General features: G+C 34.9%; 1 protein-coding gene across 4 annotated transcripts in view; it reads left to right on the forward strand.

The window, feature by feature from the left end:
* The window catches only part of ANKS1B (ankyrin repeat and sterile alpha motif domain containing 1B), a 414,385-nt gene that overhangs the window by 155,248 nt on the left and 231,853 nt on the right, over positions 1-27,284 (forward strand). For all 4 annotated transcript variants that reach the window (XM_071764199.1, XM_071764208.1, XM_071764216.1 and 1 more), the window contains exon 12: positions 2,969-3,149. In XM_071764199.1, coding sequence (XP_071620300.1) covers positions 2,969-3,149 — 181 coding nt within the window. The remainder of the gene's footprint in view (positions 1-2,968; positions 3,150-27,284) is intronic.

Consider the following 27,284-nt stretch of genomic DNA (forward strand, 5'->3'; position numbering starts at 1 on the left):
TGCTGTAAATTTAGTTCTCTAAATTTGGAACTGAATTTAATCCTAAAGTCAATTAAAAATTAAAATCAATTTTTCACTAGAGTCTTTATGCGAACTGTACTTTAGAGAGACACAGGCAGAGGGTTGCACTCAACACAGACTCTCTTACTACATCTCTCTTTGCTACTTGTTCATTAATGTATGCTCACTTTAAAAACATAACATTTTACAGGATACAGCAAAGGTGCAGAAGTCTCCTCTAGTTAGCTATAAAAGCTCAGATGCTTGATTGCTGTGTAATTATGTAGAGAAATTACTGGCACATGTTGACATATGGGCCTTATTAATTCCAAACAATATAGCAGAAGTGTTATGCTGTGAAGGACTAGATACTGTGTAAGGTTCTGTACAAAATGCTAAGATTGGAAAGACACATTAAAGTGAGATATGTTTCTCTGAATTAATGATAATGTCAAAGCCCAAAATAATCTAGGAGGTATATTGTATCATTCAGGTCAGCAGATGGTTGCATGTTAGTACAAACAAACAGAAAAAGTGTTTCTAGCTTCCATAATCATCTTCAAAAATCACTCTAGACTTATTTTATATCACTAACCCATGTCTCCAGAGCAAATCATACCTATTTATTGATGAACATATTTTTAGAATCTGAGAATTTACAAACTAAACTCATCTATAAAAGAAACTTCAGAATAGTTGGGACAATTTCTGCTTTCCCTTCTACCCACCCCTCCTTTCCCCAAGAACATGGAGGTGTTTCCCTGAGAAACTTCTAAGAGGTGATAAAATAGCTTGTAATACTACACTGAGGTACAGTGAGACAGCTGGTCAGCCTTAAGTGAGTAAAAGGCAGTATGATGTGCAGGTGCTGGTATTCTTACTGCAAGAAAGGGGCAGACAGTGGCTGGAGACCTGACTGGACAAAAGCCAGTGCAGTTCCTTCTGGACCTGCTGGGGAGGACAGAGCTGGGCAGTCCCAGATGCACCTTTAGGCAGAAACTTTCTCATCTTAAGAATAATCAGAGGTCCTGAACATGATGTTACTTGAAGCATCACCTTTTCAATTCAGAAGCTTTGCGCAAAAGCACAAAGACTGCATTGCTTGAGAAAGGGCTGGGAGCGTATTCTAGATGGCTGGATATCTTTTCCAGTTTTAGAAATAATTAGGTCATTGATGGGTTTGTTGTCTAGTAAAAGCATGCAGTTTAGGCTTGATTAATACACCTGAATATTTTTGGTCTGATCAGAATGTTGTTTTGGCTCAAGTCCCAAATGGTGACTTTCAACCACACTTTTTGATGTTGGAGTCCGCCCCTGTTCATTGAACTCCCCCATGAAATTACTGGCCCTAGGATTTAGCCTTTCAAAGCAGAGGATATTTTTAATTTTTTAAGAAAGTAAAATCCCACAACAGACCATAGATGAGTTCCAGATGTATGCCCAAATTTACCCTTTGTAATTTCTCTCAGTTTTGGTAGGACACAGATAATTCGCATGGTGCCCAGCCCAACTTTAATAAGCAATCGATACTATACAAGCCTAAGTCTATCTTTTTTTGTGTGATGTTCCAACCAAAAAAGTGAATATTTAGTGAGAACAGTCTGCTTCTGTATTTGTAACAAAAACATTGCAGGACTCATAATCTAAAAATTACATAAACCACACAAAAAATTGAAAACTACTCCACTGCGATAAGTTGCATTTTAAAAGGCAAAAAGTTCTAAGAAAGGGATGGCGAACAGCTTCATGGTCCAAAGAAGATCTTATTGCTCCCAGGGCAATAATTTAGTATTGATACTAAAAAGTAGCAAATTCTTGACCTTTACAAATGTTCTGATCTGTTAAGACTGACGTGGGAAAACAAGAAGAGTTTCTCAGCTTTAGCTTTTCTGAGGCAGTACTTCCTGTGATCTTTTTTCACTGTCATGAAAAAGACATTCGGACAGCAGTACACCTGGATGCAGGGCATCCACTATTTTGGAAGATGCATTTAATGTTTCACATGATTGGTCATGAAGCAGCAAGGAGCATCAATGGGCTTTGGATATTTTGAGTATGACTCCAGATGAGTGCTGTGACAGGTTATTTTAGCATGACACTGAAAACCTTCTGAAGTCTGTGGTGCATCAAGCATTAAGCTGATGTCTATATTAGTAAGTAGTGCAATGAAAGGGGAACTTATTTGAGTCATGAAAAAAGTTATTACAGACCTAATGATCACACTGTATTGATTACATTGGTTTTAATTTGGGGTAGCTTTAGTGTGGTCTTATGGTCAAAAGGCCACAAGGAGTTGGTATGATCCTGTAATATACCTTATGGTGTAGCTCCCAGAAGGAATGAGTTTCTCATGCTCTGATCCAAAGCACAGCCATCAAGTGGGATCAGTGCAGAGGTTCACTTCAAAAGTAAATCTTTGATACAAACTAGCATCAAGTTTTCCACTGTTCTGTGAAAACTCATGAAAAGTTGGATTGTCATGTATAGTTTCAAAGTGACGCTTGTTATCTAAGCTTTTAGGCGTTTCAGTCTTGAATAGTTAAGGCAGCAGCCCTTCATTAACTGAATAATTAGCAGAGGGTTGCTTTCAAGTGATGAGTGCTTGGTATTATTTTGTAAATTTCATTATATAGACATCAGTGATCTAATTGCTTTGCAAGATGTACTCTGTTATGCAGCTGGTGAAGAGCTCCCTTTCTTATCAAAAGATGATTGCAATTATTATATGCAAGGCTGTAAAACCCTATTTTGTTTTGAATTAAATTGATTAGAATGAAGACGTGCATTTTTTCTGGTAAAGATTAATCCAGATTTTGAGAGGAAATTAACTCTACATCACCACAGCTTATGAAAGGGCTTTGAGTCACGTAAAAACAGAGAATCCCTAGGTAAATTTATAAAATGTTAAGTAATGAAAACCATACAAAAAGTCTCTATTTTTGACTCCAAACTTCTCTTTTTCTTGTAGCCCAAGCAGCGCACATCAATAGTATCTTCTCTGGAATTTCATCGAATGAATCACAGCCACAATTATTTTGAAATCAACTCATCCATTGGCTGTCCAAGTTTTATTTCTGCTCCTGCAATCAGTCCAGCTAATTATTCCTTTGGATCTCTGGCATACAGTGTTGAAGAGAGAGAACTTCCAGGTAGAGAAAAAGAATCTTAGCCTATCAACAAAGTTTTTTAAAACTAGAGGTCTGTGGGTTTAAACTGCAATTGCTGTTGTCTTTGGTAGTGAAAAACATTTGTCATAAATACACAGAATTATCTCTGATTTATTTTTTCAGTTGCCCAACACAGAGTACTCATACTTTGTGACCAATATTATGAGAATGTACGTTTTCCTGAATGTTATATTTTTAATAACCAAACTTTGTTTTACAGAAATGCCTAGAATTTTGGTCGCATACTTTTCAAAATTACAATGACTCAGGTACACAGTTACTCTCATCGTCGGTTAGTTAGCTTATTCTAATATGAATTTTAAATTGGAAAAATGCAATTAGAAATCATCATGTAACCATCAGTAAAGATAAGCAAGGGAAGATTCATAAGTAATCTGACATTGTTTCTGCAGTAGTAATGGGATTCATTAAAGCCAAACTTTAATATATTTACTCTCAAAATAAGAACTGAATAGAGTGAATAGAGTGATTGTAACTCTGAAGATTTTATCTGTATATAGAGGTTTACATAATGAAAAGGCTTTAAAAAGGATTAAAATATTTCCCTCTTGACAGATCAAAACTTCAGGAGCACGAAGGTGTCAGTAGACCATGCATTTACTCATAATTGAGTTGCTTTATTTAGGCTGGGCTTGTAACAGAGAATATAGTATAGGGGAAGGCTGATGAATTGAAACAAATGTCTTTGATCTAGTTTATGTGATCTAGAGATGGAATTACTTATTTTAAAGGGGAACAGAAGTAGATTACTATAAAAAAAAAATATATATTTTGAAATTCCATACAAATTCATCAATTTGCTTTTTTAATGTTAGTGTTCCAATAAGATGAATCCTGTATGCTTCTGATTCGTAGGGTCTGAAAACTGATGCTTTTTAAATGATAAAAAACTAATGAACTTCATAGTTAGGCGGAAGGAAAACTTTATTGCTGAACAACAGTAATGAAATAAGTTAAAGGTGAGAAATTACATCTGTTCTAATGAAGAAAAAGTTCAAATATGAGAATTTATTAATATTGTTTTTCTTGGACTGGCTGTGTAATTATCTTTGAAACTAAACCAGTGTGCTTTGTTGGTCTGGCAAATATTTTCAGCCCTATCTGGAAATAAATTTGAATGATAACTTTTATTCCTAGGTTTGGGGTCACTTGATTCTCTAGGTTTTGGGTGGGTTTTTTGTTGTTACTGGTTTTTCTACCCTAAATTCCCTTCAGTGTTTACAATTTTATTCTGGGTAGTTACATGATACTGATTGTTTAAAAGTAAAAATAAGAAAACACAAGGAACATTAATTGGCATTAACTTACCCAGAGTTCTGCTGTTTCACAATTCTTCATAATATCTGGATTTGTTTTACTTTTATCTTCTTTGGTTAAAATTAAAAGGGACTGCACTCAGTAACTTTTAATGACTATTTCATTTAGTCTGAAACTGGAACTATCTCATGCTCATTACCAGTGTGCATTTCTAATTTGTGGGTGTCTCAACTTATGGATTGAGTGGAAGCTGAATGTCCTCCTGACTCTGCCTAGAAATTTAAGAAAAAACAATAAAGGCAAAAAATGACTGGTTCTAAAGTTTTAGACATCTTCTACAATTTTTTTCTAGAGTGCAGTATACCATAAGTAAATTAAATAATTGTAGTAAAAGTGTAATTCCACACCCCCTCCTCAGATGTTTTCTATACTAGAATTACCTAAGTACTGTATAGCATATACTGTATAGCACATACATAGTCTTAGTCTGAATAAACACCCCAACATTTTATGTTGTTCATTAAGGTACTTTTCACCCCTTAATTATAGGTGATGCCCTGTAATTCAGCAAGAGACAAGGAGTACTAATGTGTAAAGAGAATAGAAAAAATCAGAAAGAAGAGAACAAAATTGTCTCTCTTGGAAAAGTCTCTGAGGCTTGTCTCTTAACCTGTTTATTACAAGATGGACCTTGAATAATAATGGTCAGCAAGGAGTAGCAGAAGCAGTGTTCCACAACAGCTTTTTTTCTTCTTTAGCTACCTGTTGTTTCAGTGAAAGTTTCCTTATTCCTTTTCCAGATCTACAATGACAATTGAAATTCATCACATTTCGATTGTAATCTCTGAATTTTATTATCTGGATTTCCATCTTGTTCTAGAAATTTAAAGAACATCTGCACTTAAAAAAATGTTAAATTCAATAATGATTGAGGATTAGTGTACATTTCTGTGTGCATTGGAATCTATATTATATTCTTGGGCATTTATATCTCTCATTTTTAAAAAAAAGCATGATCAGCAAAAAGCAACAAATAATTTTTTCATGCTTATGGAAGCCAAGGGTCTTCTGGTTGACCAGAAACAAAGAATATACTGAAAGAACCCACTTTCATAGGAACTGAAGCTGGTAGTTTTCTGTTGCCCTCTTAGAAACACTCCGAATGCTTTTTACAGGATTTCTGAGAAAGGAACTGCAGTTTAAATAAGCTTAAATAAGGTATTTCCCTATTCAATTTCATGCTTTTAGGTTTTCTTCAGGAAACTTGCAATGATTCATTATCATGCAGATGAGAGCTGGAGGCAAATGCAACAAAATAATAGTTCTAATTCTAAAATCTTCATCATTTCACTTCCATCTCAATAGTATGCTACCAAAGAAGAATGAATCTCCTGAAACTTTTGATGGATTAGAGAAAATCCCTTTTATATTAGGGAATAGCAGTTTTACTCATGGTGTTTGCTAATTCCCTACATCCGCTGATTTGAAACAGGGACTGCAATTTTTAATAAGTGCATTTCTATCAATTAGAAAACCACTGACTTTTACCACAGCACTCTATTATGCAACTGACAGCATATGACAACATTTTCTGATCAATTAGCTGGAGAGAAGTCCATGAATCTTTAGCTTTGGGATCCAAAGGCCTTGTCTAAACAAATCCATGTATATTGCCTGCATGGACAGCAGAAAATACTAATAATTAAGTAATAATATAATAAAATACTAATTTTAAAAAATATTAATATTTGATATCTGGTTGCCTGCATCTAAAATGTAAGGATAAAGATTCCATTATTTGTTTTGGACTTTAACTTGTGGAAGAACCTGCAACAAGTGTATGGAGACTCTTCAGTATACACAGGGCAGACTGTGAATGCAGCTTTGGTGTGGCCTATTTTTACAGTTTTATTTGCAGTAAGAACATTGCTTTCACAGAAATATTCAAAAATTAAGAGGGAATCATCATTCATTTATAGCATTGCATTTCACCTCAAGTAGGAGGTGAATCCAATAGCTCAGACCATTAAACGTTCTACAATAAAACTGAGTCCACTTAATTGCATAAAGAAATCTTTACTGTATGTATCTGTGTCATGGCAAGATGCTAGTAATTTTCTTAGTCATCTGAATACATGTTTCTTAAGTCTATTGTATGGCAAAACAAATTAAAAAAATGAAGACCTCAAAATCAGGTGAGGTTTTAATTTGTGAGATGTTCTTCATAGATGTTTGACAGTGAAGACCTCTATATGTGCAAGATCATTCATTCCAGAAGAGGGCAGTCTGGGCTTTCAGGGAAATGCTTTATTCTGGGGCTGTGCCTGGTTATATATACATTGCTGAGGTTCTTTGGAAACTGCAAATCCGAAAGATTGAAGGCAGTAAAATCGTGGCCATCTTGGTAACATCAGCTTGGCACGATCAATAGGCACAGATGAAATTTCCATTCTTTTTTCTTTTATTTTTTCATTTCTGCTTGATCAGTCAGAATAATGGATCTTTTCCTAGCTCATATTAATTTCATTATGTCTTCTTGTATTAGGTATAATTAGGCTCTCAAATTTAAAAGGTGGGTCTGCAGATAATCTTCCTGTCTTTCAGATCAGATAATAGATCCGTACTTGGATGCATTTATACAGCAAAAATGTCATCAGTCATCTATAGGTAATCTGATTGCAAAGTTCATTTTCAGTCCCTGACGATAATTAACATTTCCAATAAGCTCTGTATACCGTTCAAAGTAAAAGAACAGAATTTCTTTCTCTCATCTTTCTCATCTTTTTGTGGTACCTAAAGGTATTTACTGAATTTGTCTAGTAGGTACAAAATCTGTCTTCACTGTAGAACCTTAATGTAACTCGTACTCTTTTTACATGTCTTGTCTATCTCATTCATCTAATAAGGCTACATTGTTCCTTAGAGCAATCCAGAATGTAGAATTCAAGAATTCAGTCTTTAATGTATGAATTATAATTTTTTTTTCTGTTCTACAATTGAAAAGCAATATTGAAGTCACTTTTTTCTTCTATAAGTGTTTTCAGATCTTTCTTTAAAGTAAGTACCTAATCTAATTAATTTATCTCAGAAACCAATTTTTTTTATTTTTTAAGCAAAAGCAGCCCTACACTTAAAGATAAGCTTGCAGTTGTGTCTTTCTGGAGGATCAAGAGATATTGCATATTACTGTGGCTGTTAGAAACCATTAGAAACTTGATTCAAAGGTCTGGTCTAAAATTCCTCGCTATGTTACATTCCTAGATACGGTAAAAAATTATTTGACTTTAGGAGCACTCCTTTATGTGACATTCACAGAGCTACTATTTGAAGTAGGAGACATATTTGTCAACATTACTTTTCTGATTCAAGTATCTAATTTATTAGGACCTGATGTGAAAAGATCAAACTGTGACATCTATGTAGACTCTTCAAGACTTGTTTCTTCAATTATAAAAAGCTTTAGAATAACCAGAAGTGAAATACAAAATGAAAGCAGTGCAAAGAAAAGCAGAAATACTTTTTATTGCTAGAGGGTGTTTTTCGGTGCCTGTATGAAAAATTGCAGTATGCTGTCTTTGTCTGTTAACAATACCTTACTAATTATCAAAAGAATATATGGCTTTCCAGTGACAGGAGGAAAAATATTGACATGTAATTAAAATAAGTGTAATCAATAAATGCTGGCAAAAGCATTCCTATCTCCTGTGTATGGGCACCTGCAGCTCCTGTGAGGGAAAATTTCAAAAAAGTGTTATTATAGCCTGTACCGACCTATCATTGATGAGGATCTCTCTTCCAGATGAAATACTTGAGAAGGTTGAATTTAAGCCCTCTTGTCTCTGTTTTTTAATTTTCTTCATCATCTACTTGATTATGATGTAACAAAAACTGCCAAAGCATTCTTCACACCGGGTAAATATGAGCCTTTTCACCTGTGAATATTTTTTTTTCCCTTCCATTTATAGCCAAGTTCAACTGAGTGCAATAAGTAAGATGTAGTATAGCTATTCCAGGAACTGCTGCTCGGGATCATATTTGGTACTGTCTCAAACAATTTCTTTTTTTTTTCTAATTAAGTTGTCTAGCAGATGTGGCATGTTAAGGCCTCCTTATGTTGCCCTTCTTTTTTGCAGCTTCTAATTCCAGCTTTTGAGCAGTTATCCAAGGCAAAGATACAGTCTTTCCCACAGAAACAGACTGCAGTGTAGTGTTAGTTATTCTTGTAAACTTCTATTTGTTAACTATTATTGTCTTTACACCTTTCAGTTTCAAAACAACATACTTCACAAAGCTTATTGCAATTATAGCTCCCTGTTAACAGTATGTCAACATGCATTCTATAATGTTCAAAGTCTGACAGCAGAAGGATCAAGTGAGGCAATGCCTGGAAAGCTGTATATGACACTAACTCCTATAGTTCCATTAAAAAACAAATTTTTTTTTTGCAAGAAATTGATCTTCTGTACTATGCTTGCATGAAACATTAGATACAATAAGCCCCTAATCTTAATGGAAGTAATTATATTTTACCATCTTAAACTTCATGGCAGTCTTACCTAGCTCTTCAGTAAAGCCTATACAGAGTTATCTTTCAGACTCAGGCTTTAATGAATTATCTGGGCCAAAATGACTTTGTATGTATTATTGTGAACCTTTTCCCCAAACATGCTGTCTCACATGTCACTAACTGTGTGGATATTCATAGAATTAGAGAATCATGGAATGCTTTGGGTTGGAATGCTTAGAGATCATCTAGACCCAACCCTTCTGCATAGGCAGGGACACCTACTACTAGATAGATCAGGTTGCTGAAAGCTCTATCCAACCTGGCCTTCAAAAATTCCAGGAATGGGCACCCACAACTTCTCTGGGCAATCTGTTCCAGTGTCTAACCTCCCCTCACAGTGAAGAATTTCTTCCTAATAACTAAATGTACCCTCTTTCAGTTTAAAACTGTTACCTCTCATCCTGTCACTACATGCCCTTTAAAAGGTCCCTCCCAAGCTTTCCTGTAGACCCCTTCAGATACTGAAAGGCCACTATAATGTCTCCCCAGCATCTTCTCCAGGCTGAGCAACCTCAATTCTCTCAGCCTGTCTTCACAGGAGAGGTGTTCCAGCCCTCTAATCATCTTCATGGCCCTTCTCTGGTCTCACTCCAGCAGGTCCCCGTGTCCTTCTTGTGCTGCGGATTCCAGAACTGGACCCACGTGGGGTCTCACAAAAGCAGAGTAGAAAGTCAGAGCCACCTCCTTCAACTTGCTGGCCATGCTGCTCTTGATGACCCCAGGATATGGCTGGCATTCTGTACTGCAAGTACACACCATCAGCTCCTCTTTAGCTTTTCATCAACCAACACTTCCAAGTTGTTTCCTTCAGGGCTGTTCTCAGTCCATTTTCTGCCCAACCTGTGTTTGTGCTTGGGATTGTCCTGACCCAGGTGCAGGACCTTGCACTTGGCCTTGTTGAACTTCATGAAGTTGGCACAGGCTCTCAAGCCTGTCAAGGTCCATCTGGACCATACTGCACAGCTTGGTGTTTTCAACAAACATGTTGAGAGTGCACTCAATCTCACTGTCCATATCACCAACAAAGATGTATTCTGATTTTTAAATCAATAGTAAACTAATATGACAACAATACAATTTGAAGCAGGCATATTGAAATAAGAAACTGCATATGGGTCTCTAAGACTTGTTGTCAGATATAGTATTTAATCTTCCGATAAAACAAGAAACATGACAGGAACAGCTAATCTGTGCTCAAATTATTACATTCTGAGCCATTAGACCACATGTGGATAGACATGTGTTGAGCAATGCATGTGGCCATCTTTTATTCAAATGGCTGTTCTTTAGAGCATTTGCTCTTTTCTCCAGCATTGTTTCCTTACTATGAATAAAACTAATTAGCCAATGTTGACTAGACAGGAAAAAAAAATCCCATTTAATATATAAAATATATTTAATAATTGTGAAAGCTTGAATTCTTAGGCCTTAATCTGGCAAGGCAGGAAATAAAGTAATACTACTATGATGCTGGAGATGAGAAATTTTTAGAGACTGTCCTAAAATTGAGAAAGTTTTCCCTCAGGATCTTTAGGAACACTGGGAACACTATTATCATGTTCATGTGTTAGCTATTTCTTTGACTCTTTATTTGCCCCTAACGTAAATTTAAAGTAATATATGTATGTTTGTGTTCATGTCTATTTGTGCTGTTAACATCTATTCCACTTGATTTAGTTGCACACGTCCTCTTCTTTGAGATATAACAGTATATACATGGAACAGGGGTTCACCACGTCATCAATTTTTTTCCTCAAGGAACATCAGATATTACAGCAGTAATACTATAAAGAATTTTAGAAGAGCTTCTTTGGAGTAATAGGTCATTAGAAGCCATATAATCTACATTTTTAAGTCTATATGTCTGATATACATTTTTCCAGCTATAATAATTATTCTGACATATAAGGTCAAAAGAAAAAAATGTTTTGTAATGTTTCATGTACACTTCTTAGCCATGTCTAGAAGCACAGTGACTACAGGCAATACTCGGATTATCAGATTGTCATCTTAGTCAACTCTTCACTTTGCTCTTTTGGTTTTCTTTACTAAGCTGGAAGCAAAATAACTCCTATAACTCCTTAACTTGTAGTGGGACCATTTGCAAAGACAGCCTGTTTTAGTCTTTAGGCTGTTAGAATGCCTTGTATTGTTCCCTTGTCTTTCCTTTGGACATATTGTAAATAGGATTGACCAACCACTGGAGGGATACTCATGAAGATTTCATCAGTCAAAACAGCCATTGTAGAGAAGGGCTGTGAGAGAACAGCATCAAGCTGTTTCAATATTCAGTTCTTCATAATATTGTTTGTGATCATTTTCTTTCACTCTGTGAATCCATTTAAACTGATTATAGCATCATTTAGAATATTCTATCTTATATTTCAATCTATTTTTCTTTTTGTTGTTATCATGCTCTCTTAAGCATATTCAAATGCGTTTCTTCTTCTGTTTCTGCTTCTTCTGATGTTTATAGCTTTTAGAAATCTTCCTATTCACTACCTATATTTCTGAGTCCTATGTGAGATGATTAGAACTGAAGGAAATGGCAAAAATATTGCCTGTTTTTTTTAAAGAACTTTTAGTCCTCTGATCATACTTTGTGACTTCCATTTAAAAAAACCAAAACAAACACCTCTCTTTGTTACATACCAACCAGTAACAAAGAAATTTTACTCTTTTCTTTTCTCCAAGACCTTCCTGATATAAGGCAATTTGTATTTCTTTCTTACTCTGTGCATGTACCTCAACTGCATCTTTTTATATTTGCTGTTTCTTGCAATTCTCTATCCAATTATAATGCTACCACCATGGGATGTAATAGATCTCTCTTTTTACAGTGTTTTACACAATAAAAAAAAAGCTCTGTATGGGTGGGAGAACAAGCTCTCTATGCCTTTGGTGAATACTGAACAACTGTGATAGAGTTACTCATTAGCTAATGAATTAGGTATTTTATAACCACCTCTAGCTGAGGAATGTAAAAGTAATACATATCAGAGATCACTGTGGTTGGTTATATTCTTGCAGAAAATGACAGTTCAATGCTATTTATAGAATGGAGAAAATTGAACCCAGATCTCCCTCATTCTAGGATAACTGCTGTCATTTTGTCTAAGATGTTTTAAAAATGGCTGAATAGATCTTACTATAAGCCAAGATGAAAAATTTACATCTGTTCTTTAGGTTTATTTGAGAATCTTTAGAGACACTGTATATTATACCTGATTTTGGACTTAGTTGTACAAGTTCTGTATATAAATGTTCATTTTGCACTACTAGTTGTAATGCAGCTCCAGTAGTAAAGTTGTACAAATTAAAAGGAGACCTTTTTGTCAATTCTAATTGAGAGGCTCATTATCTTTTTAGAGTTAAGCAGAGGATTCATGGAGCATTTGGACTTAGATGAAGAAGAGAGGGGCAAATGGTCATGTCTGGGGAAGGTACAAAGCTGTACTCTGAAAATACATTCAGAAGTGTTAGGGACCCAAATGAATAAATTATCCTAATTTTAACAAAAACTGAAGGGCATAAAATTAAAGCATTAGAAAAGTTGGCCTGAGCTAGACTAAAGTTTTATCTACCCTGTATCATATTTGACAGTGACCGAATATAAGTGCCTTTGGGAAATGAATAATTGCAAAAAAATAAAAATAAAAATGCATAGTGACATCTCTCCAGATTGCTTACTGCCTTCGACTGTTTGCAGCCCAAGGTCCTCCTGGATGTTTCCCATATCTTACGTAACCTTAGTAGAGTTATGTTCTGTGGATTTATCCATTCTCCATTGAACCCATGGATAATTTTTGTATCCACAATATATTATTGAAATGAGTTCTACACTTAACTAAATACCTAACCCTCATGTGGGGATTGCACATTTTGTTTTCAGTTTTTTAAAAATTCAGAAGGCTGAAAAGTGGATCCACTCTTTGTTTTCTAGAGCTTTCATTTGTGTGATTTGCACCCAGCAGATTGTGATACCAGCCAATTTTCTGCATTTCAGCAGCACTGTTTTTAAAACTAAGATTCTTAGTTCCTCAGACATAGAATAATTTTCTTTTGAATCATGGCTTTTGTTTGCTTGTTTGGTTTGTTTTGTTACAAATATTTTTCTTATATAAAGAGAAGCCTTTTATTAAATCATTTGAAGGAAAAGCCGTATTCTCATTATTCCCTTACTGCTGATATTTTGTAGAGCTAATTAGAGGCTATTTACTTTTTCAGCATGTAAAGGCATGAAAGTATTGAAGTCTTACACTGTTGAGGCATTATTTGTATATGTTATTTCTTAATATTTAAGTCATGATGAGTTAAGTTATTTTTCCTGTTGAGGAAGAATTCTGAGTTGATGCTGTACATTTCACAAGGAATAATATTACTCATAACCTAAGGATTTTATTTTTAAGAAAATATTTAAGAATTGCTCTCCTCAGACATTCTCCTGTAGGAACAGCAGGATTGCATATATTCCTTCCTCCCCAAAATCTGTATTTGCAGCAGTAGAGGAAACAGACACTTTATGCCCTTCAAAAAGTCAAACATAGACTTCTGCATAGGTTTACCAGGGAGTTTGTGTTACACTTCTGGTGATCAATAATTTCTAATGCTATCTGCAGTCTCTTTTTTAGTGTGCCGGGTAGTTTGCAGCTTTGATAGTAAGATCTGGGCTTCTGGTACCAATCAGGCTTTAAGTGGCTGTAGGGAATTTGTCTTTGCACTATTGTTTGCCAGATGCTTACTGGTCAAGAAAGAAGAATCTCTATGCAAAACCTCAAGCTTTATGCGAAAACCCAAACACATACAAAAAATAATTTTAATTAAAATTTACCTTAAATTATATTTAATTATTATTAACTAAATTATTAGTTATTTAATTAATTCTCTGGGGCCAAGTATGTGTGTTTTTTAAATTTAGGTTTTTCTTCATATATATTGATCTCCTGGCAGCTTCTCGTTTTTCAAGCTATCAAGGTGTCAGACATTATATATATATATATTCATGCTTGAGAGCAGTCTTGTCACTGTTAGGCTTAACTTACATGAGCTTTACATAAGATAAAAGGTAGATGTAGGTTTATTCAGGTTTAATGCTTATTGGATTCCATATAATAGTATAAATCAATACTGTAATTCAGCAATAATTTGATATTACTATGGAAATAATTCTATTACAAATAATTAAAAGTTAATTTCCTTTTTTCTTCACTGTTTTGGTTTTCCATAGCAGGATACTGGGGGTTGCTGTTGGGGATTTTGTTTGTGATAAATGGGTTGAAATTATGAAAAATCAACATTTACCTGTGGAACAGGTCACTAAGAGACATTTTAATACGGCTATTACTAAGGCAAAAGGACAAAACCAGGTATCTTTCAAATGAATCCTGTAGATCATGCACACGCTGGATCTTAAAACAATGTCTTAGAATGTTTGGTCACACCCTGAAATGGTGGAAGAACAAATCAGGTTTTTTCTGCAAAAAAAAGTCAAGAAAGGTATAGAGCTCACATTGAAGCCCATCTTCCCATTGAATTTCAGCCACAAGCAATATGGTTCATGCACTCTGAGGTTGCTCCAGGATGTGAATCAAAAAATAATAAATGGGAGCTGTCAGATTTCCCACCCAACATAGAGCACTACTGTAGATGCACCTGTAAACCTGCAGCATCAATCAGCTCCTATTAACTATGAAAGAATCAGAAGGATGAAAACCATGAAAAGAGAGAGATTCTGAGTATTTCAACTACAGAAAAAGCTCTTATTGACCCTTTTACCATGCTGAATATCAGAAAGCCTGACTGTGAGATACAAGTTTTGTAAAATCAAGCTTATGATTTTGCATTTCTGTGATAAATTCCAGGAAATCCCATTGTTAAAACCATAGATGTTCCATTACTCAAATCACTTGCTGCTTATTCAAGCAATTAGAACAGCCCTACCTGCCTCCTTGCTCACTTACATCCCTCTGAAAAATTGAGATGACTCTCATAATTGCTGTCTTCTCTCTCCTCTTGTAGAAGGTATCCTATGCCATTTTCATAAGCAACAGAAAGGCAGCAGTGAAAAAGAAAGAAATTAGCTAACATAATTCAAATGAAAAATACTGTTGAAAATATGTTCAGGGAACAGGGAAAGCTGCTTTTCCCTGTATTATCAGGCATTTTTCAGAAAGCTAAAAACATACATTATTTCTCTTGAACAATATGGACTACAAGAAGTACAAAACCCCAAGCTTTTAGTAGCTTATGAGGTGGTTTTAGATTATGACCACAGAATAATTAACATGCATTGCAGGTTTTTGTTTGTTTGTTTGTTTTGGGGTTTTTTTTTGTTTTGCTTTGGTTTGTTTTTTTTTTACATATTTTAAGATGGTGGTCTGTCCATCTTTTCTTTCCCTTTCTGAGTGATGAACTCCCATTCGGAGCTTGCTGTACTCTGTGCTCTGATAATTCTTCTAAGCAAAAAAACCCCCAAGTATGTCATTCCAAGTCAGTGGAGCTGACACTCTGTATCTGCCTTCATGGTCTGTCTGTGTGTTGTCAGGGGAAGTTCTCCTTGGACAGTACATCACTTACTCAGAAGCACTCCAAGAATGTAGGGAGGCAGCTACATTTTTTTGGTTTAAGAAGTAGCTGGTTCTCACCTGATCTGCTTCATGCTTTTACTCTACAGCAAATGTTGAATTAATCTGCTTCACAGGGGAATAAAGCTGTAGTGCTGTTCCTTACCATCCATGTAGGGGTGTTAAGAGTTTACTCATGGCCAGTCATTGCCATGAGCATTGATGCTCAAGTGACATGTTGCCTCTTATCATGTATCTATACTTTGAAAAAGGATGGGGAAGGAGAAATGGACACACCACTAATCTCAGTTAAAGACAAGGTGAGCAGCACCAAAGTAAAAAGTGCCTTGCATAAGTTTGAAGAAAAATTTTGGAACAGACATTTTTCAAGTTCCAATCAAGTATCATAATCAGACTTGTGATTATTTCAGGAAATAATCAGACTTACAATTATTTCAGGATTTCAGAAAATTCTGATCTGACAGATGCTTTCTTTCAAGAACATTCTTCCACAGTATAGCAGCAATTGAAACATCACCTATAGCAACAGTAGCCATGGGGAAGTATTTTTTCTTCAGCAGTGAAAGCAAACCACTCCACAAAATGTAGTACAATAATATGTCATGGTGTTGCTTACCTGGAATCTTGATGATGTGTACACTATTAATGCATATTTTAGTTTTTAAAGTTTTTAAATATCACTCCTTAAGTTTAATAATGTCGCGGTTTTTTTGTCTGGACACTGCCTCTTGTTATTCCATGGATGATACTGGGTTTTCTTAAATAATTTTATCGACTACATAGATAAACACAATTCAGAAAGTATCATATAGTTGTTTCCCTTTTTCACCAAAGATTATTATGGCTTGAATAGTTTTTGCATTCTCATTATAATGGGATACTGAGTTGTGTTTTCCTTATGAGAACTTTATTTGTCTTTATGGGAGTTAAATGCACTCTTCTTAAGAATTACAAACCAATCTTTGTTATTGGGTACGAACTTTCACAGAATCACAAAATGTCAGGGGTTGGAAGGGACCTCTGAAGATCATTGAGTCCAAACCCATCTGCCAGAGCAGGACCAAAGCTAGGGCATGTCACTCAGAAATGCATTCAGACTGGTCTTTCCTTTGGTTCTGCTATTTTGCATCACAACAGGCAAGACCATTATGTTATTAAACACTATTCACATGCTGATTCTGATCTACAATTATTTAGACCAAAGACCAACCCATTCATCTGTCTGTGTATACTTAAATTCTGCCTCAGCAACACAGATAATAGGTCTTGTGAGATCAGCATCCTGTCTATAAGCAAATTAAGCTCAAAAAATTGATTGTTAAATGCTGTCACTAAGGTAGCATTGGGAAAAAAGTACACGAAATAGTAGAAGGACTTTAGCTGTATTTCCCAACTACTAGTAATTTTAGTCCTAAATCTGATAACTCAAGGATACTAATACTGATGATGCAGGAAAAAAAGATTTCTTAGCAAATACTTTTCCATCTAATAGACATTTTTTTCTTAGTATTTGTTATACTCTTCATTCATTCCCTGGAAACAGAGCTGAGCTTGGAATAAACTGAAGTTAAGGCAGTAGGTCTAGTGGTTCTCTTAAGTAAATGTCAATTATATGATTATATGAAATCTGATGAAAAAAATAATAGTTTTTTGTATTCTGACTTAGGAAAACTGTCACCTGTGAAACCTATGTGAGAAAGAGAACAAGGAGGTAGGTCAAAACTAGGAGAGAGAATAGGAAGATAAAGCAAAAGTATTCACCAGCTTGGTGGTTAGAATGTTTATCAAGGCTATAAACCCCCTCAGCTGCACAGGGCTTTAAACCTCTCTTTTTCACATCATCAATGAATACCTCAAACTTCCAATGTTTCAAGGTTCACACCTTCTCTAGTTTCATCCATATATTCTTTTCTGCAGCTGAGAAACCTTTCATCAGGAAAGCGTTATGGAAACAAAGAACTACATCTCATGAATTTTTCTTTAGATGAACATTTTCCACCAAGAGAGCAGAAAATTATATGAAGATGTCCCAAATTTTATTTTTTTGTAAAATCAAGTAAATGTTTTATGATGCGTATAGCAAATTGTTCTGCACGCTACCGTTTATTCATTCATAACCTGAAAAATAATTTAGCCTTTTAATAAAGTAATTGTAATTACATGCTGTAGTTACATTTTCTACATTATTCTTTGAAGTCATTGTATAGACCCAGATTTGCAAATATATTTCGCAGAATAAAATACTTGGTAAGATAAATATGGTTATGACTATCTTCAAAAGATGTCATAGAATATTTGATACTGACAGTATATACAGTTCAGCAAGACAATGTGTTTAAAATGCTGATTACCAGTTAAAATTCTCTAGGAGCCTGATAGAAAGCTTATTGGTATTAGTGGAAATACTTTTACTGAGTTCAGCAGATTTCAGATAGAATCAGACTCCAACACATTAAAAATTACAAGTGTGGAAGAGCTTTTTCTTACTAAAAACACTGGAGGCAAATACATTAGTTCAAAACCAGTGGGATATCATTCTGACCTAAGTCTGTAATTCTAAAGTAGAACATGTGCATGATAGGTCTGAACAGTGATTTACAACAGATCTGAATTGGACTGGTACACTTAACTGACAAGATTTGGGATTATTCTGTGCTCTAAAAAAGCATTTAAATCTGCATGCTTCCTGTTTTTCTAAGGGTAGAGATCAATTTGGGGCATTTTAGCACAGTACATCACTTATTTCTGTTTCAGATTCTAAAAATTACTTTGAAGTATATGCCAGAAGCAAAATTATCTCTGCCCATAGATGAAATAACATGTTCTCTGTGGCTTCCTAAGATATGGAGTCAATCTCTGCTCAGGAAAAATATAATTTTAAAAAATAGAATAACATGAAACTCCTAATGTGATGTTTAGCAATTAGCATTCAGGAAACATTATGGACTAAATTTTGGCATGTAGTCACAAGCTGTTCTGACTGAGGCACATCAAAGATGATCTGTCTCAGTTAGGCACAAGCTGCTTTGAGAAACAGGAGAAAGAGAAGGCTGTGTTGTCCATTGCATGTTATGCCAATGCAGGAGCTGACTTGAACCCTGCTGGATAGGTGGTGATTAGAAAAGCATGGGGGTGTTAGAAAAATTCATTCATTTTCCAGTGTTTTTTACCCTTTCTTAAGACTAGCAGTTCATGCAAAATAATTTGAGCCTGTTACCTCCTTGCCTGGTATTCTCAGCTGTGTAACGTATAGTGTGCCAAAAATAAAAAGGACTGGTTTATCTTATCAGTCCCTAGCATGAAAAGAGTTCAGAGTTTCTGTCTGCTGTTCTTGAACAGCTGTCTTGCTAGCTGGTGTAAGGTCTCATGGCAGGCTTTCACACATACACAGAAGATCAGGAGCAGTACACAGTCTGGCCCTGTGTAGATTCAGATCAGTATATAAATAGAAAATGAAAAAAAAAAAAAAAGTTGTATTTGAAAAAAAGACATTTAGTTCAGACCATCACAGCTACAGTCACATCGCTACTGCATGGTTTTCCGAACATTTTCTTAATGCTTTTCTGCATTAAGAAATGAATTCCGAATTCTGAAATGTTGTGAGATCATTGCAATGAAGCATTATGTCACCATCTTTATCACTGAGACCTTGAAGGTCAGTTATATCTTCCTGTGCTAGTACAGATTATAGGATTTCACTGAAGGTAAAGGCAAGGGATGTTGTCACTGAGGATGAGGTCTCTGGATCATTTTGGAAACAGTTCTAGAGTTGACCAGGATACCAAAAGGGTATCATTAATAGCTAAAGGGGATCATTGAAGCTGTTAATTTTGCCACCCTTCTACCCACAACCATCCCAGTTTAAGTACAAATCCCACAGTCCCTTCCTGGCTTGAGTTTGGGAGGACGCATTTTCTTTATTTTCTTTTAATGACCTACCATAGGAGCTTTTCTCTGCATAAAACATTAATGACTTTGATGATATAGTATCTACAGTACTGTTTAGAATAAATATATTTAACATCTGGAAATTAATCTGACATTCTTTTCTGAGCATCCAGATTTCTGGCACGATTTAACTGGATATATTGCTATATGCTCTAGAATACTATGTACAAAAAAGTACAATAGGATAGAAGATGCTTATCCAGAATTTGGAAGGTTTTTGCATTTTTTAATGGTATGAAGTGCAAAATTTGTAAATGAAAGTATGTAGAATATTCGTTTATGGGATTCAAATTTCAAACTTCTGTCTAGACATGGAACTATGAAGGCTTTCTTGAAAAGTGTGGTTAACAATAGGAATTTACCTTTCTCGTGAGGTGCTTATTAAAACTGTTAGAAGCTCAAAGCCTGAATAAGCAAAACGGATGCAAAACTTGTCCCAATTACAGTTCAAGTGTGATTCTACATATTTTAATTTTTTTAAATAATTAGATAGCATATTGGGATTATAGAATTGTGGTAAGGAAAGATTTGGTGAAAACTGTTCTGCCCTGATATTTTGCAAAGAGTTACTGAAAATAAGTTAAGTGTGAAGCATTTCCCAGATGGTTAAAATTCACTCCATGGAATTTAAATTGATACTCAAAATGTTGCTGTGTTCATGAAGCTCCTTTTGCATCTTTAAAAAGAAAATTGCAATGTACTCTAATCACTGCCAATTGTACTGTAATTTATTACAGGGAAGATTAAATGAAGACAAAAATTGCAGGTGGAAATTTGATCTCTCCCTGCATTAAAAACTTGCAGTATAATATCCTCATCCTTCAAATTTGACCTATTTTTGCTATATTATCATGAAACTGAGCTTTCTTCAGGGAAATACCAGTAAAACATCATGCTCTTATGAAACAACTGTCAGCATTAATTTAGTTACAGAGACATTTCCTTCAGTGTAAGCAAGATTTCCTATAGCCTCTTGATGTAAGTATTCATTTCCAAAAAATATTTTAATCAAAGGATTCGTTATTGTTTTGGAAATATTCAAGCTAATTTAGCATAACAATGTAATAGAAATTTTTCTTCAAATTCTTTAACATTGCAATAGTCTTTCTGGTTTAAATAGTTTTGCTGTGTGAAGTACTGGGCTTTTTTTTTTTTCACATTTTTTGATTACTTTTTCTGTCTACAATTTTGTATGTTCTTTAAACAAACTGAGTCAATACAAGAAAGGCTTATTTGTTTAAAGAACTGAAACATACATAATAAATTTGATATTATTGGATAATAGTTAGGAATATTTCATAGAATTATTGGCACATGGTTTGTAAAATGTGAGTTACATTGAGAAAATAAAATTAAGTAACTCCATAATTAAAAAAATCTATGAACTCAATGCAGGGAAAGATTTTTCAAAGTTAAGCAAGTACTTGTACATCATCCTGGTTTGACATGCCCTGTTTTCCCAGGATTTCCAACACAGAATTTCAGTGTTTTATGAAACTCAAACAAGACCAAAAGGACTTTTTCTGTGACTGTTCCTAATTCTCAACTTGCCCATACATCATTCGGTAGGTGATAACAGTTTAATCCATATAGGTCACAGTAGTTTTTCTGTCAAAAAATGCTAAGTAAGGGAAGTATATTGTTTAGTTTCTTTGGTAAAAAAATATGTGATGCTACTCATAAGCCTGCTGAATAATTTCCATTGTGTTCTTCAAAGGTAGCTGCCCGTGAGTGGTAGTTAAAATGTTTCATGATATTTGGATCAAAGTATTTGAATGAATTACTGTGCTTCTATGTATTAATTTATTTCTGTGTGTTTTGCAAGGAGAATCATTACATATATTTCTGTTTATAGATAGTACAGCATTGTGAAAAGAAAGCAATAGAAGTCTTTCAGTTTATGATAGTGAGAAATGAAGGTACTGTTCAAAGAAGATTGTTCTGGTTGTTTTTTTAAATTTGACAGTAAAATACTAGAGGAAAACCTGAAAAATAGAAGGGTGGGTCCAATTCATTTTAGAAAGCAGACAAATATGAGCTACTCCAAGCAACCGTATTTTCAAGTAAAATAAACCCCCAAGAAGTATTAATCTCCATTTCTCTTAAAAGCTGAAATATGGATAGGGACTTCTTGAGCATTTATATCAAATGAGTGAGAAAGAGATACGCCCAAGAGAAGAGGAATAGGTCTGCCTGTAAGCTGACTTGTGAGATACCACTAAACTAATAATTCTTTTCTTTTTAAAGATGTATAAGCTCATGTCTACATTAAATATAAAATATGAAATGCAGACACTGTAGTAGGTGACATATTTATTGTCAGATTTCTTATTTGTGGAAATCATACATAATAAATCAAGTATGTATTTTTAGCATATAGCTGAGAAACTGGGTCAAATGCCTGTTCTTAGAATTTCACATTTAAGCTAAACTTATGTAAAGAGCTGTTAGCAGCTTCAGTATCTACTTTAATGTTTGTCTCATTGTTACGGTTTAGAATGTTCTGCATTTGATGTCTTGCAAATTACTTATTCTGAGACATAGTTGCTAGGAATTAATCACTGTTTGCATAACAACTTTATCACTGATCTCCTGGTATTGAGATGGATACTCTCCCTTTCTAAAACAAGGGTCTTGTATCTGCTGTTTTTCTAATTGAAAATGCTAAATACTGAGCTCTTGGCTGTGAACCCATGTCAGCTCTTCAATTGCTTGTATTGCCCTTCTAGCTTAACAGACCCTGACTACCTATCCTTCTGTGTCAGATGATTTTTGTTTTTTCAAATTAAATTAAAAGCATACAGGAAGACTACACTCTAAGATTCAGCTATAGAATGGTGGCTAACATTACTGCTGGCTTTATTGCACTTAACTACTTTTAAAATACTATGGAGGAAGTAGTATTAATGCTATAAAAACTGTTATTTATTCCATTACTAACACAGAGTGGTCCAGAACTATGTCAGCAAAACAAAAGGTGGTACAAGGACTGTGCTATGACAACCTTGGTTTGATAAAATTGTTCTGGTGTTTAGATTGCAGTGATTTTATAAAATCTACGCTTTGCTATTCATCATATCAATTTTGTAATTGAGTTAGGAAGAGCTTATCCATTATTTCTTACTGATATAAAATTACTTGTGAATTTTATAAGCAAATGGCTTCCATAAATCATGCATATGTATCACAGAAATCAATCAAAACTATTTTCATTCTTTGCGTATCATGAACATGTTGCTAAATATCAATGAGTATTTTTATCTGAACAGCGAGTTTAAAATCCAACTTAATGCATTAATGCATTTTGGAAATAATACAGGTTGTTGGTATCGGTTCTTTTCCAATTTTGTTGACATAAAATACTCATCAAAACCAAGCAGGTTTTTCTGATCTTCCATAAAACCTTACTACTTCATAAACTGCATACTGATTTTGAATTAAGTGGATTCCCATTCAGTGAAATTGCTTTTTTCCATGTTTTGTTTCATTGCAGTGGAGCTGAGTTGCCTAGGCAACCAGTAAAATACCAGGACTGGGACATGGCTGATGCTTTCTTCCTCACTTGTAGCCTGAACGCAGTCACTGCTGTGCAGAGCTCCCAGTGTCAAGTGCCCATGAAAGGAAAGCATTGTCCATCACACTTTATAAAGCATAAAGTTAATAAACCCCCCAGGGCTAGGCAAAACCTGGGCTGTTTCATTTTATGGTGTCTCCTAGGAAATATGGGGCTGGAGCTGTTGCACTTGGTAAGGTCAGAGAACCAAAGGCACACACCTGATGACATGAAGCTTTGTTAATTCTGCTCTCGCTTGGGGTGTTATCAGGAAGAAAACCGAAGCACCAAGAAGGGGTTTGACTTGGTGGGAGATGCCCACACAGAATGTATGTAACGTGGAGATGTGCAGACAGTCACACACTCCAGTTAGAGCTTCACATTCTCTGCAGAGAGATCGTCTTGCACATCCCTGAAGCAGGGCTCCTGGGCAGGATATTTTTCAGGAGTCCTGTTAGTGATTTTCATGTTTCAGCTGTTGCTAGATAAAGATACACTTAACTCCTCCTTTTGGATTAAATAGAAAGCGGATGTTAGGCCCAATGCTTCAACAAAATTCATCAGTCTAATTTGTTTGGTTACAAGTTGAAAGTATCAGATTGTTTGAGGTAAATCTCTCACCTCTGTTTATTCCACATCAAAATTTGGTTGATGGAGTATGTTGAAGAATGTGAAACATCAGAAATAACGAAGTCACGTTCTTAAATAGTTCTTAAATGTAGTAAGTAGATGAAGTTCTCATCAGATCAGAAGCTGCAATGATTCTGATAGCTGAAATGATTAATTATTTTTTTGTTTAGTTTATGCAATGAGAAAATCTGAAAATCTTACATTAACATGGCCTTTCCTGGCTTTAAATGTTTGATATCTCACATTCATTTTGAAGCAATTTTTCACATGCAATTTTGGTTTTTTTATTTGTTTATTAATATTTTCCACAGAGCTGTAATAACTTATCACATTCACTTCATTTTAGTAAAAATTAAAACAATAAGAAGGTAGCTTAAAAAGATACTTATTTAGAGTAAAAGAGAAAATGAAAACGTTTATTGCTTTTCATTGTTTCTCATAGTGGTTAAGCAAATAAAAAGTGCATTTAGAATAAAACTATGGAGCCTAACTTTTTTGCTCAGGTGGATAAGGAACTCTGATGCTCTGAGGCTCTCTTTGAGTGTACAGCTCTGGTACCTGGAGGGAGAGATGATGGGCTTGAGGTTTCTATTTTTTCTTTCCTCTTCTTCCATCAGCCATGAGCCACAATGGTCTGTAGTGTAACAGAGACCATGCTGTGTCTTCAAAACTTTGAAATGCAGTGACAGGAGCTCTCTACAAGTTTTTCTTATATAACCAGACTGGGTGGGAGTAAAAGCCATGTCTCTGTACAATATCTCTCTGCACTTTATTATTTGAAAATAGCCCATTTGCTAAAATAGCTGATGATTTTGCTTTGTCCTGTGTATACTGTCTGTTCTTTATGGAAGGCGATGAGAGTGGTTTGTCTCGTGAGACATCTAAAGCTAAGCTGAAAATTGAGACCTGTGGCTATTTTAGTATCAGGAGAAGAGTCTTGAGAGAGATATCAACCCATGTATACAGCTCCATATATGCATGGCTTTGCTTGCACACACGTAAGTTGAAATTAACTGGTCAGCTCGAATGAATGAGGTTACCTATATACATATTTAGGTATAAACCTGGCCTTTTTCTAGAAAAAAAAAGTCAAAATACATTGATTTTTGTTGACAAGATAAAATATTTTTGACAATTCAAGTTTTTTGAAATGCCACTAATTACAAAAGAAAAGAAAAATTCAGCCTATTTAAGACGTAACTGCCAGGATATAGATTTGACAGCAAAATTAGTGCTCTTATTTTTTTATCATATTATTAGCCCTGTCTACATACAGACTGAATAAATCTGTTTTGTGGTCCTGATTGCTAATGAGAAATGTTAATACACTTACTGCAGGGGAAAACAATGACTAATCACTTGCAGACCACATTGGAAAAAAGATCTATACTGAAATGTAAATACCAAACAAAATTTGATTTATGGTTTATTTAGTTGTCAATATTTGAAAGCTTAATAATCTGTTTATAAACCATACATAGGTATGCATTCTGTTTCTGAACAGCTTCATTATACTGTTTGCTTTTTAAATACATGTGTGTCTTCACAATGTGACATAAGTAAATGCAGTAACTAAACAGAAGGCTTTGTATCCTGTTAAAATTCTACATATTAATAGTGTGAACAGAATAGAAAAATGTAGCTTAATATAACACTAGGATTCCAAAGCAAAGAGTTAAATTACCATGTATCTATTGCTGAAACATGCCAGAGAATTCTGGCAGTTATGACTGTGTATCACTAAGGAAAAATTAATTGCTTCTAAAAATACCTTGACAAATTTATTATTTTTTACTTATTTTTATTCATTAACGCCACAAATTTAAGTTGTAATAAGAAGTATTATTACTAAAATATAAAAAACCAAACCAAAACAAATAAAGCATGTGGTCATGTTAAGAAACAACAGTCCTTACACTTACTCTGAGGCAGCATCATATATTAGTTGACTGCAGGTAGGCTTTGTGCAAGGCTTCACATGCCAAAGTTACTGGCAGTTTATCACCAATTCTTGTTTTCTCAGAAGCAGAATTATCACAAAATCATTATTTTGTAGCCATTCATGCTATCTGTGAGAAATGTGTCACTGGAAATAATGAATATTATATTGAAAAGTGGCAGATGTTAACACCATATGGATTAGTGCAGAACTATTGTAAAAGCTTCCAGACTGTTCGGTATAGCAGAGGATCCTCTGGGTATTTTCTTCCAAAGAATTCTGTGGGGATGCAAGAACCAAGGACAACTGAAGTGTTTTTTATCTCTCTTGACAATTTACTGCAGCGTACGTTTTGGATTTTGTACTTTATGTCTTAAATTATTTTGAGAAGCTGTTCTGGGGGATGTAGTTCTGTATGCCTGCAGATGGTCTCTGAACTCTTCAGTACTGGTATTCTGTGCCTGTTCTTATGAAGGACTAAATGCAGTGACCCCGTCCTGGGTTCCTTTGTACAGCCTTTAATGATGGTATTCCTCCATCAATGTCACATTCCCCTCTCTGAACTGAAGCTAATGGGTGGTAGTTAATACAAATTACATGTTTTAGTACAGCACAAGCATCTTCTCTATGAGGCTTTAGCCACTACTGGAATGAGAAAAAATGAATCCAGAAAACACAGAAGACAACAACCTAGAGATAAAAAGCAGTCACTCTGAGTTAACGTAAATGTCCTTGTTCCCTCAATTCAAACAGGTGGTGCTCAATGAAGAAAAGGCTTGTAAGATACTCTTATTTTTTTTTAAATTATAGTAAGATAACAGTATCTAGTTTCTAAACATATATTTGTATTATTATTTCTTATACAAGGGTCAGCATTGTCCCCATTTTACAACATTCTTTTATTGTACAATGAACGTGTGAAGATAATATAAAAATTCAGGAAATAGACACAATTCATCTGTAGACCTGTGTGAGGACTAGTTAGTCCTGAAAGAGACCAATAAATAGGCAAAACGCACTGTATAGACACAAATTATGTTGACAGACAAGGCTCTACTTCAGACCTCAACATCTATTTTTCCATGACATCGCACTGTGATATTAGACTTACAGCTGTACTCCTTAGAGTTAGATAAAGCAAATTCCATGGCTGCGCAGTACTGGTGTTTGGTGTGCAGAGATGACATGTTAGAAAGAATAAGGATGGAGGATCTTCTAGGAAGATGAAATGTGTAGGACACAGGAGAAGACTGGTGATATGGATTGGGATAGTAATTTCGAGCAGTGAGGGAAGATTGCAATGCACAGGGTTGATACCCTGCTTGGGAAGCTGGAGCTGTGCATTGGAAAGATTAAAAGAAAAATGTTTTCATGGAAGCTTCACAGATGTATTGATAGCATTTTGATTCCCCTATTTTCTACTTGACTTAGAAAAGAAATCTTAGAAGACTTAGAAAATATCTGCCTCTTGTAACAGAGGCAGATATTAAATTTCAAGTGATGCAACTTCTCATATGGAATTAAATTATTTTGGTCACTCAGGTGACCTCTAATTACATTAGGCTCTAAGCAATAAGGTCGATAACTGCCTGGTTACCTAGAAATGTGTATAAGGGAT

Source organism: Heliangelus exortis, chromosome 1 (genome assembly GCF_036169615.1).
Source record: "Heliangelus exortis chromosome 1, bHelExo1.hap1, whole genome shotgun sequence".
In the NCBI taxonomy this organism is placed as follows: Eukaryota; Metazoa; Chordata; class Aves; order Apodiformes; family Trochilidae; genus Heliangelus; species Heliangelus exortis.